Source organism: Mustela putorius, unplaced genomic scaffold (assembly GCF_011764305.1).
Source record: "Mustela putorius furo isolate JIRA1106 unplaced genomic scaffold, ASM1176430v1.1 tig00001033_pilon_pilon_pilon, whole genome shotgun sequence".
Lineage (NCBI taxonomy): Eukaryota > Metazoa > Chordata > Mammalia > Carnivora > Mustelidae > Mustela > Mustela putorius.
The window spans coordinates 385,977-398,736 of record NW_025421540.1 but is presented as its reverse complement, the minus strand read 5'-3'; the positions used below and the strand labels follow the sequence as shown (position 1 = coordinate 398,736).

At 48.2% G+C, this 12,760-nt stretch overlaps 1 protein-coding gene across 1 annotated transcript in view; it reads right to left on the bottom strand.

Moving 5' to 3' along the window:
* The window catches only part of LOC106004637 (renalase-like), a 111,009-nt gene that overhangs the window by 38,240 nt on the left and 60,009 nt on the right, over positions 1–12,760 (bottom strand). The window contains 1 exon segment of the mRNA XM_045087081.1: positions 2,311–2,504. Coding sequence (XP_044943016.1) covers positions 2,341–2,504 — 164 coding nt within the window. The 3' untranslated portion in view covers positions 2,311–2,340.

Sequence of the window (12,760 nt, the reverse complement as noted above, 5' to 3'; positions counted from 1 at the left end):
TCAGTGCGCCCTTTTCATCCACCATGGTCAGGCAGGTATAGCCCTTTCTCCCCAGGTTGCACAGCACACCCTCTCCTGGTGTCCACCAGGCCGCTCGGCCTCTGTGTTCCATGTCCTCAATGGATCTCTTTGGAAGAAGGTAACCCGCATAGTGGTGGAAAGAGCAAATATACTCCTTCCCACACTTTCTCCCTCTTTGCACTCAACCAAGGTTTCTGCAGGGACATGCAGATGGGGTTCTTCTTTTGTGGCGCCTCCAAGAATCCCCTTGCACAACACCCGAGCCTTAGTGCTTAGCAGGCTATTTTGGTCTCTACCCCCACCGCCCACCTCAGCCACAGAGCAGCATTCCACCTGCCACCCTCCTCAGAAAGAACTCCCGCACCCTAGCTAGCTGCTCTCTGTCCAACGTCCAGATGCTGACCTAGGAATCTGAAAGGGGACTGGAAGAGGAGATACGCCCATCGCACTCAGGTGCCTGAGTGCACGCCACACTACACCTTCTACTTCAGGGTTGTGGTGATGGCAGACTTGCCACTGTGTGCTTTTTGCCCTGAGACATGCCAACCCTCCAATGCAGCACAGAGCACAGAGCCAGGCTTCAGCCCCCAGTGACCTGGCTGGGCCTGCCTGCCTCCTTCCCTCCCTGGCTCCAGTCCTTTCCTATGAGCATCTGCCTGGGCCCTGGGACTCTGGCTCTGCTCCAGTGCCCCGAGCCCTGGGTGCAGGCTGTCAACAGGCAGTTGAGGAACCACAGACTTGGGCTGGCAGGCCCTGTGCTCCCCTCAACCCAACCACTGTGGTAACCAATGTGGGCCCAGGTGCCAGATCAGACTGCAGCCCCTCGCCTTCCTGCTCAAATGCAGGGGGCTCCTTGGAAGCAAGACATTGTCAGCCCCAAAACCTGCTCCCTAACCCCCTCCCCACCAGCCGAATAACCCCTAGGGACAGATGTATAGAGAAACCAACATAATCTACACTCCAGGTAATGCATTTCACTCAGCCTCTCATGGTACTCAGGTGGGTTAGAGCAAGATTCAGCATAACAGCACAAATAACGCTTGAGTAATGAGCAAATGTGGTTCTCCCAGAGCGGCAACATTTCCAGATACCCTGCAGCAGGCCTGGTTGTCAGCCTACCTGTGCTTCAGTAAGAGCCCTGCTCTGACATTGATGAGCAAGCCACAGACCAAGAGTACCTCTGCAGGTAAATGGGCCCAAATGCAAACTGGATCCTTTCATTTTGTTGTTTCGATTTTGTTCCAAAGTCCAGGAAGATAGCTCTGGGGCATGGATGGGGGTCTCCGTTCAAGAGCACAGGCAATAAATGAGCCATATGTTCCCCTCAACACCACTCCTGGGACAGGCCAAGTCAAGCTACCACCCGTGTGCTACCCTGTGGCCTCAGCAGGGCCAAAGCCGAGCCTGCTCCCTGGATGTGGAGAGAACAGGGATACAGTCCCTGAGCCACACATTCTGAAGCCAGAACTCTAAGGGAACTATGCATGTGAGCTGGTGGTAGCACAGAAACTGGGCGGCACCACACTGCCCTGAAAGCCACGCAGGCTCCTGGAAGCCTCAGAGTAGGGGTCCAGTGCCTGCTCTGCAATTCCAGATTGCCGCTGCTCTGTCCTGACTCAGACCTAAGCTGGAACCCTTGTGTCCCTCCAAGTTCAGGTGGCATAAAAAGGGCCTATAGTAGGGGTGGACCTGGGAAGGGAACCCCCTGAGGCAGATCCCAGGATGAGGCTGGATGGCATATCAGGGGCTCACTGAGATGGGAACCCACAGCACATTGCTGTGGGAAACAGGGAGCCCAGGGTCTGTGGGGGGTGTCCACATCACTGCCTCAACAGCTGTGTCCTTGACAAATGACTGAATCTGTCTGTGCCCCATGTTTTCTATAAAACTGGGCCTCACAGCACTTTGTCCCCCAGAATTTGGTTGAGATTAACAAAGACAATGAACAATAAGCACCTCACCAGTGCTTGGAACAGAAGCGCCATCCATGAAGACACATCTCCCTAGGATTGCTTGGTAGGAAACCTGTTTTGGAACCCCTGGCTCAGCTGATCATGTGGTCTTGAACATCAGAGAAAAAATACCAGGCCTAAGGGAGCCTCCCTTCAACATGGTGACTCAGAGCCACCCTGATCCAGTTACACAACCTCCTCTTCAGGGACATTCCTGCCTATCTGGTAAATATCGGGCTATGCAGATGCACTACCCTGCAAGCCCTGCCCCAGGAAGCCTTGGGCCCAGCTGTCTTCCCACATCACCAGGACAATGGACCTGGGCCTCTGGCCTTACCTCGCTTCTCAGTGGTGATGATGGTGGCCTCTAGGGGCTTCCGCAGCCCTGCCTCATCTTGATCATCAGCCTGAAGATGTACGCTGACTCTGGGTCCAGCTCGGTGGCCATGAATTGCCTCACCATAGCTCCCATCTCCACTGTGGTGAAAGTGCTGGAGTTGCTGTTGGCCAGGCAGTAGGCGGTCTGATAACCTATGGGTGGGACAGGAGGGCCACACATCAGTCTCATCACCCTGCTCAGATCCCACCTTCCAGCCACCACCACTCTGCCGTGTTTCCACCACGTCCTTCCTCCTCTGCCAGGATCTGAGAGGAATGGCACAGCCGCAGTGGAAGATGGAGCCTCTGAGTGCTGAGCCCCCATGACTCTCATTCCCCTTCATCCATCCCACCACCAAGATATGGAAATAGTTTCATCTTTAGTGATTCAATACTTACATAAAACACCAGTACTCATCATATCAGCCATTAAAAACCTCCCAAAAAACAAAGTTCCAGAACCAGATGCCTTTCATGGTAAATTCTACCATTCAGGGAAGGATTTATACCAGTGTTTTGCCTGCTTTTCCAAAAAACAGAAGAGAAAGCTTCTAAACCCACTTGCTGAGGCCAACATTACCCTGATACAAAAATAAATGAGGACACCCCAAGAAAAGAATCTTACAGTCCAATATCCCTGATAACTATAGATGCAAAAATGTTCAACAAAATACTAAAAACCCAAGTTCACCAATATGCTGAGATGATCATATACTATGATCAAGTGGGATCTTGCAGGAATGCAACAATGGTTTACAGGTGCAAATCGATCAAAGTGATATAGCACATTAACAAAATAAAGAATAAAAATGATGTGATCTTCTTGAGAAGCAGGGAAGCATTTGACAAACTTTAATATCCATTTGCAATCAAAATTCTCAACAGAGCACATAGACCAGGAACATACCTCAACACCAAAAGGGCCATATATGGGCCACCTGGGTGGCTCAGTGGGTTAAAGCCTCTGCCTTAAGCTCAGGTCATTATCCCAGGGTCCTGGGATCAAGCCCCGCATCGGGCTCTCTGCTCAGTGGGGAGCCTGCTTCCCCCTCTCTCTGCCTCTCTGCCTACTTGTGATCTCTCTCTCAAATAAATAAATAAAATCTTTAAAAAAAAAAAAAGGCCATATGTGACAACCACACAGATAACCACACAGACACTGAAAAGTTTTAGCTCTTGCTATTTCCTCTAAGACCGCCGAAGTTAGAAACACTGCCACTCTTTCCTTGCCACTTTTACTGAACACAATAATTAAAAATCCAAGCAGAACAATTATGCAAGAAGATAATCAGAAGGCATCAAAACTGGAAAAAAAGAAGTAAAATGGTCACTATTTGCAGATGATACAGAATAGAAGGAAAACCTCAAAGAAGCCAGTGAAAAATTGTTCAAACTATGACTAAATTCAGTAAAGGGACAGGGTACAATATCACTACCCCAAAACCTGCTGCATTTCTATACACTAATAACGAATCATCAGAAAATAAATTAGGAAGATCATCCCACCTGAAGCTGCATCAAAAAGAATAAAATAACCAGGAATACACTTCACCAAGAGGTAAAATCTTGTATAATGGAAACTACAAGACAGTAAGGAAAGAAACTGAAGGCAACACACATAAACCAAAACATATCACATATTCATGGGTGAGAAGAAATAATAGTAGTAAAATGTCCATACTTCCCTAACCCATCTATGTTGTAATTCCTATCAAAATTCTAAGGACATTTTTCACAGAAAGAGAACAAAAGGATCTAAAAATTTGTATGATGCCACAAAAAACTCTGAATACCAGAGCAATCTAGAGAAAGAAGAACCACACTAAAGGCATTGCGCTTGCTCATTTCAGACTAATGACAAAGTTTGAGAATCAAAATAATCTGGCATTGTCATAAAAACAGACACACACATCACCAGAAGACAGGAGAGAACCCAGAAATAAACACACACATCTATGGCCTGGGACCTTTATGACAAAAGAGCCAAGAATAAACAAGGGGAAAGAAACAGTCTCTGTCATCAGTGGTGCTGGGAACACTGGAGAGCCACATGCAAAACAACAAAACTGCACCATTCTCTTATACCATACCCAAAATTTAACTCAAAATGGGTCAAATACTTGAATATAAGTCCTGGAACTATAAAACTTGTGGCAGAAAACACAGTGTTTGGAAAGGTCCTTAACATAGGTCTTGGTAGTGGTGCTTTTAAGCTGATACCAAAGTAAAAACAAACAAAGAAGCAAAGTGTGGGCCTACATCAAACTATAAAACATCCAAACAACAAAGGAAACCATCAACAAAATAAAATGGTAACCTAAGGTAAAATATTTGTAAATTATATATCCAGTAAGTGGTTAATGTTTAAAATATAATGAACTCATGAAACTCAACAGCAAAACAAAACAAAACACACAAAAGAACCAAAAACTCCACAAGTAATCTAATGTAACAGCAGCAGATCCAAATAGACATTTTCCTGAAGAAGAAATACAGATGGTCTACACGAACACGAAAAGATGCTCAACATCATTAATCATCAGGGAAATGCAAATCAAACCACAATGAGGTACAACTTCACACCTGGCAGAAGTGTCATTATCAAAAACACAAGAAATAGCAAGTTTTGGTGAAGATGTGGAGTAGAAGAAAACTCTAGTGCACCATTACTAGGAGTATAAAAGGGTGTGGCCACTATGGAAAACAGTACAGAAGTTCCTCCAAAAAATGAGAAACAGAACTACCAAAGGAGCCAGCAATTCCTTTTCTGAGTATTTATCTGAAGGAAATAAAAACACTAACTCACAAAGGTAGATTCACTCCTGTGTACATTGTGGGATTATTTAGAACAGTGAAAATAAAGAAACAACCTAAATGCCATCAGTGGATGAATGAATAAGGAAACTGTGGTTGATAAACACAGTGGAATTCTACTCAGCCATAATAAAGGATGAAATCTTTCGATTTACAACATGGTGGCCCTTTAGGTCATTATCCTAAGAAAAACAGGCCAGACAAAGACAAATACTAGAAATCACATGTAGAACCTTAAACAAAACAAAAACAAAAATATGAGCTCACAGACAGAACAGATGGAGGGTGGCAGAAGTTTGGGGTTGGAGGTGGGAGAAATGGGTGAAGGGGTCAGAAGGAAAAAGAAAACAAGCCTTAAATATAGCATCTTTCTTTTTCAGTTAAGTAATCTGTACCCCCAACATGGCTTAAACTCATAACTTGGAGACCAAGAGCCAGACACTCCACCGACCCAGGCAGCCAGGGTCCTGGAATTGTAGCACCTTCCGATACTCAATGTATGGAGAAAGGGGAAACTAATTTAATCTATGGTATTTTGAGGACTAGTATGTTTTGGTAAATGTAAGAAGTAAAGAACACATTCTTCAGGGTCACACACTCAGGACTATATCTAGTTCTAACATTTATCATGACACTGAGCAAGTAACTTACCTTTTTAATGTAATTATTTATTTGAGAGTTGGGGGGGGCAAAAGCGGGGGGGCATAAGCAGGGGGAGAGTCAGAGGGAGAGGGAGAAGATGACTCCCCACTGAGCAGGGAGCCTGATCAGGGGTGCGATCTCAGGAACCTGGGATTATGTCCTGAGCCAAAGGCAGAAGCTTCAATGACTGAACCACCCCACTGCCCCTACTTAACCTCTTTTCTGCCTGTTTTCCCACCTCTGAGGATATTATGAGTATTTGCTTTTAGAATAGCTTCTATTTAAATTTAAGAATAGTTTTTAGAATTAAGTGAAATAGAGATCACTTAGAATAGTACCTATGAAAGTAAGCCCTCAAAAATGTTGTAAAAAATCTTATTCTGGGGGTACCTGGGTGGCACAGTCAGTTAAGCAGCTGAATCTTGATTTTGGCTCAAATCAAGAACCCAAGCTCCTGGGAGAGAGCACCGCACAAGGCTCCACACTCAGCGGGGATGCTGCTGGAGGATACCCTCCCTCTGACCCTCCCTTCTCTAGCGTATGCTTGTGCACTCTCTGTCTCTACAATAAATAAGTATGTCTTTAAAAACCTTATCCTAGGGGCGCCTGGGTGGCTCAGTGGGTTGGGCCGCTGCCTTCGGCTCGGGTCATGATCTCAGGGTGCTAGGATCGAGTCCCGCATCGGGCTCTCTACTCAGCAGGGAGCCTGCTTCCTCCTCTCTCTCTCTGTCTGCCTCTCTGCCTACTTGTGATCTCTCTCTGTCAAATGAATAAATAAAATCTTTAAAAAAAATAAAAAAAAAATAAAAACCTTATCCTGAACATTTGGTGGTTGCACAATCATTTTCATAATTGGGCAGTATCTCCTAGTTTATAAAGCACTTTTATACACATTCTCTTATTGGAGTCAGGATATGGTCATGGGAGAAGAATTTATTGTGTTTATTTACAGAGGAAAAAAAAAAAAAAAAGAAAACCAGACTTAGAACAGGGGTGTGCTTTGTTCATGGCTGCAAAGCTAACAGATGATCTTCTGATTTTCAGTCCAACGGAGGAGAAAAAGAAAAAATCCAAACACTGTAACAAGAGCCAATGAAGTGCACTTCAACTGATAATGGAATTAATGCTGTAAAACGATGCAACATTTATAAATATTTACCCACCCAGCAGTGCAGCTACTAAATATGTAGAGCATATATGAACAAACCTAAGAAAAGCAATCAGCACCAATACCACACTTTAATACCTCACACTTCTCTCAATGATCCCCCATCCAGACAGAAGATCACAACAGAAACATCAACCTCAGACAACCTGTTACTTAGATGGACTTGACAGATACACACAGAACCCTCCATCCAAAAGCAGCAAATGGAATATACTCCTCTCAAGTGCCCCTAGAATGTTCTCAACCTTAGGTCATATGTAAGGCCACAAGACAAGTCAATAAATTCCAGAAGCCTAGAAATTTCCCAAATGAGGACTGAAATCAAATCAACCATCTTTTCCAACCACAGTGGTATAGAACTAGAAATCAATTCCAAGAAGAAAACTGGAAATTCATAAACACAGAGACTAAAAAACATGCTACTGAACAACCAGTTGGGTTCATGGGCAAACCAAAATAGGAACACAGAAATACTTTGAGGTAAATGAAAAAATAATACAATGAAACAAAACTCACAGAATGCAGTAAAACAGGTTCTAAAATGGGGCACCCGATTAGGTGATTAGTCTAGTCCATTAGTCGGTGGAGCTCTGTGACTCTTGATCTTGTGGTTTTGAGGTTCAACCCCACACTGGGCATAGAGCTCACTTTATTTTTTTGAAGATGTCATTTATTGATTTGACACAGAGTGGGAGAGAGAGACAGACAGACTGAGCAGCAGGCAGTAGAAGAGGGAGAAAGGGGCTCCCCGTGCTGACCAGGGAGCTCATGCAGGGCTCAATTCCAGGACCCTAAATTCATGCCTTGAGCCAAAGGCCAACACCTAACAGACCAAGCCACACAGGCAGCCCTTAGAGCCAAATTAAAAAAAAAAAAAAGTTGTTCTAAGAAGGAAGTTTATAGTGATACAGGCCTAACACAAGAAACAAGAAACATCTCAAATAAGCAACCTAACTTGATACCTCAAGGAAACAGAAAAGAACAAATAAAGTCCAAAGTTAATAGAAGGAACATATCAGAACTTAAATAAATGAAATACAGACTAAAAAGACAACAGAAAGATATATATTAAAAAAAAAAAAAACAAGAAGAACAATAACAGATCAACAAAGAGCTGGTTCTTTGAAAAGAACAAAGCCGACAGAGTCTCAGCCAGACTCTGAAAGAGATGTTCCCTGAAACCACTGACATGCGAAGGCTCATAAGAATGTACTATGAACAATTACAGCCCAACAAGCTGGATAATCCAAAAGAAAAGGATACATTTCTAGAAACATACAACCTGCCAAGATTGAATCCTAAAGAAACAGAAATCTGAACAGACCAATGAGCAGTAGAGAGATTAAATAAGAAATCAAAAACTTCCAACAAGCAAAAGTCCAGGACCCCATGGTTTCACCAGTGAATTCTACAAATCATCCACAGACAAAAATGAATACCAATCCTTCTCCAACTCTGCCAGAAAAACAAGAGGAAGGAATGATCCCCACCTCATTTTAGGAGGCCAGCATGGCCCTTATCGAAACCTCCCAAGGTGCCCAAGAAAATTACAGACTAGTATCTGTGATGAACGTAAACATAAAAATCCTTACCCAAATATCTGCAAACCAAATTCAACAATACAGGAAGAGGTATGATCCAGTAAGATTTATTTCAGGGATGCAACGGCAGTTCAACATCCACAAATCAAACTAATGTGCCACATTCACACAACGAAGGATCAACATCATAGGACCATCTCAACAGATGCAGAAAAAGCATTTGATAGCGCTGCTACCAAATCACTGCCCCCCCCCCACCTGTGCTTCTGCCGCTTGGCTGGTCCCCACACCCTGTAACCACTGGCCACCCCACTATGCCATCCCCCACTGCCACCCTGCTGCACCCCACACACCCACCGCTGTCCCTTCCACCCCCCATTCCTGACAGGCCGCTGCCACCAGTGCTGCCACCCTCCACCCTGCTACTCCTCATCAGTGCCTCTTTGTTCCACAATGGCTAACCCTCACCACAGCTGCTCTGCTGCCCTGCCGTTGCAACTGATGCCTTGCTGTGCCACCCCCAGTGTCCTTACTGCTCCCCTGTGCACCCCCCAGGACTCTGCCACCCTGCTGCACCACCCTCCAGTGCTTCTACTGCCCGGGTGCCTGTTTCCAACAGCACCACCACTGTTACCGTGGTCACCCTGCTCCTGCCCATCTCCACTGCCCCATCCAGCCCCCAAGCCATGCTGTGCCATTGCCATGTAGCCGCTGCGTCACTGGTCCCTCCAACCACATCCAGGCCAGTCCCTCCCCGCTTCACCTCCCTGCTTTGCCTCCCCATCTGCTGCCATCTCAAGTCACTGCCTTCCTCAAATCACTGCTGCCTCACTGCCCACCCCCCACCATTTCTTCACTGCTTACTGTCCCCTTGTTACCGCGGCTGTGCAGAGCCCCTGCCCTGCCCACACAGCTATTAACCTGATGCTCTTGCCCTGCTGGTCCCACCAAACACCCCGAACTCCTCCCGCCTGTCTGCCCCCCACCCCTGCTCCAGTGCCTCCAGATTCCCTCCCCGTTGACCTGCTGCTGCCGCCCTATGCATCCCCGCCTTCTCCCAATGCTGCTACTGCCTGGGTGCCCCTGCCTCGTGACCCTGCCGTTGGCAGCACACCCCTCATACTGTCCACCTTACTACCGCTGCTGCAGCAAAGCTGCTGCCCTGTGCCCGAGGCCACTGCTGACCTTCACTGTCCAGCCCCACTGACATGCACTGAGGCCCTACCCTGCCCTTCGTGCCCTACCTGTGCAGTTGCTGTGCCGCTACCTCCCAGCTGGTTCTGTCCCCCCTTCTCCGCATGCCACCACCAACCGCCTGCCACCCCACATGCACCCGTGCAGCCCTGCTGTCCCACCCCGCCCACCACCATGCTCAGTTCTGTCCTGATGCCCCACCACATTGCTGATACCACCCCCATCTGCTCTCCCCACACCCCCACTACCAATCCCCTGCCCCTCACTGTCACTTCCCCCTACTGCTACCCTGCTTCTGCTCTGCTGCCATCTTGGGTCCCACTCTTGCCCTATATCCTGCTGCGTCCCTGTGTCCTACAACTGCTGGTCTTCGTAGCCCAGCCTTATGCAGCCCTGCCCTGTTGACTTGCATGACTGCCCCACCTGCCACACTACCCCCTGCTGTTCCTGCCCACCCCTCCCTGCAGCTACAACCTAGATGCTACCCTTGTCCCCCACTCTGGAGACTTCCCGATTCCTTACCCCTGTTGCCATGCTGCTGCCACCCCATGAGTCCTACTCCACCTTCCCCGCACTGGTACCACCAGGCTGCCCCCACAACATGAGCCGCTCCCACCACGCTGCACCACCGTCCACAGCGCCCCCACTTACAACCACTATTGCCTCTCCGCTGCTACCCTGGGTCCACGCTGCTGCTTCTAACAGGGGTCCCGCCCTGTAGACATGCACCAAGCCCAGCAAAGCCAGGCCCTTGCTTCTCTGCCTGATCCACCACACCATGACATTGATACCCCGCTCATATCCTGCTAGTCCTGCCCACCCCCAAGGACACTACGGCCTAGCTACTCTCCTCCCCCCACTCCGATGCCTCCTGGCTGCCAAGCGTGCGTCTGCCCAACACATCCACCACCCCCCGTGTGGCTACCAGCTTGCTGCCCCCCAAAAATGCACCCCTGCCACCCAGCTGTGCCCCCCCACAGGCCCCCACACTGCCGGGCGGCCTCTGTCCTGTGCCACGGCCTCTGCTGCGCTTTGCTTCCCCGCCTTGTTGGCAAGCACTATGAGCAGGCCCAGCAAGCCAGCCAAGCTGTCTCTGTGCTGCTGCCTCAGGGCTGGTCCCACCCTCCCTATGCTGCCCTGCCGCCTCTACTCCACCCAACCCCTTCAGGTGCCACACTGCTGACCCCCTCAGATGGCACACAGCTCCCGACCCATAGCCGCTACCCCTCCCTGCACCACTACTGACTGGTTGCCCCCTCCCCCGACTCTGGTAACCCCAGCTCTCTCCCCCACTGGTCCCGCCCCCATACCTGAGCGTTTTCACCTCTCTGACACCTCCTGGCACCCTTGCAGCCCTGCTACCCTGCCCACCACGCCAAAACACTGGCCTCCCGATGATGCCAGGCTGGTCCCTCCCCTCCACCCACCACCACCGCCTAGCTGCTTCCCTCACCCCTGTCTCCGTGGTCTCCCCACTGCCAGCCACATTACTGTGCTACTAGCACCCTATCCACCACCTCCCCGTGCTTCCACCACAATGCAACCGCCCACATACACCCCTGTCCCCCTTACCTCAGCTGCTGCCGCTCCACTGCGGCCCTGTGCCCCAGACCTCTGCAGCGCTTCACCTCCCCGCCCCCTTGACGTGCACGATGGGACCGCCCACCACCCCCTCCTAACTGTTGCTGCCCCGCTGCCTGGGGCTGCTCGCACCCTCCCACCCCCTCACCCCCTCACCCCCTCTGCTGCCGCCTAGATTCCGACCATCCCCCACAGGTGCCAGGCAGCTCCCACCCCTCCGTGTACGACTACTGCCTGACCCCTTCCCCGCCTCTGGTGACCCCTGCTCCCTCCTCCGTGATCCCGTCCCCCTACCTCAGTGTTCTCTCCCGGCTGCAAACCCCTCAGGCCCATGCAGCCCAGCCCACCACGCCCTGACATTGACGACCCGCTAATGCCCTGCTTGTCCCGCCCCCAACGCCCCACTACCGCCTGGCGGCTTCCCCTCCCCCCTGCTCCGTTGCCTCCCCACTGCCAGGCATGTTACCGCTACTTCTGCTCGGAATATCCGCCCCCCTCCCCGCCCCTCCTCCACATTGCTACAACAACATGCATCCTGCCACCCTGCTGTGCCCCTCACCCTGCCCCGCTTACCTCAGCTGCCGCAGATCCGCTGCAGCCCTGTGCCTCAGGCCTCTGCGGCACTTCGCTGCCCTGCCCCCTTGGCTTGCACGATGGTCCCGCCCACCACGCCCATCCCCCACTGTTGCTGCACTGCTGCCTGGGGCTCCTCCCATCCCCATGAAAGCAAACGAATGTTACAAATTAAGGCTACTTTTTGTTGTTGTTCTGAACAGTCAACAGATAACCATTTTCTATCACACCACTCTTCATAATAGTGAATTCTATACAATTCTGTTATTAAAATGGCTAAAAGTATAAAATTATGTTTTTAATGTCATATAAGTGGATTTCAGAGTGAGATATGGAAAAGTCAAAAAAATAACAATCCTTGAAAGAACGTGATGAAAATGGAAGAATTATTATTTTCTACCAGAGGATTTTCTCATAAGTAGAGGAAGAATTTTGATATATAAGGCATATGGAATGAGCCGTTGTAGTAAATTTTGTATTGTATGCATGTAAATTGACACAAAATAAATAGAAGTAACATGCCATGAATAGATAAATTCTGTCCCAGGAACAAACAGGCATTCCTGTTCCAAAACAATAAATAAACCTACTCTTATTCATCAATTGGTGAAATATGAAAATAACAATTATTTCAATAGATGAAGATAAAGCAATTGATTAAAAGTGTTAGTAATTAGATACAATGGATAATGGCATATGCAAGCTACATATAGAAAAACTCAATAATTTCTTTTACATATGTATGTAACAAATGAGTTACAAAATGTAATCATTACATATGACCAACAAAAATGCTTGATTTTATAAATATAAACATAAACCTGAAATATGCTGCAAATATTAACCAGATAACATACTGTGAGAGATTTTTATTTACTCCTCAGAATGTTCTCTAT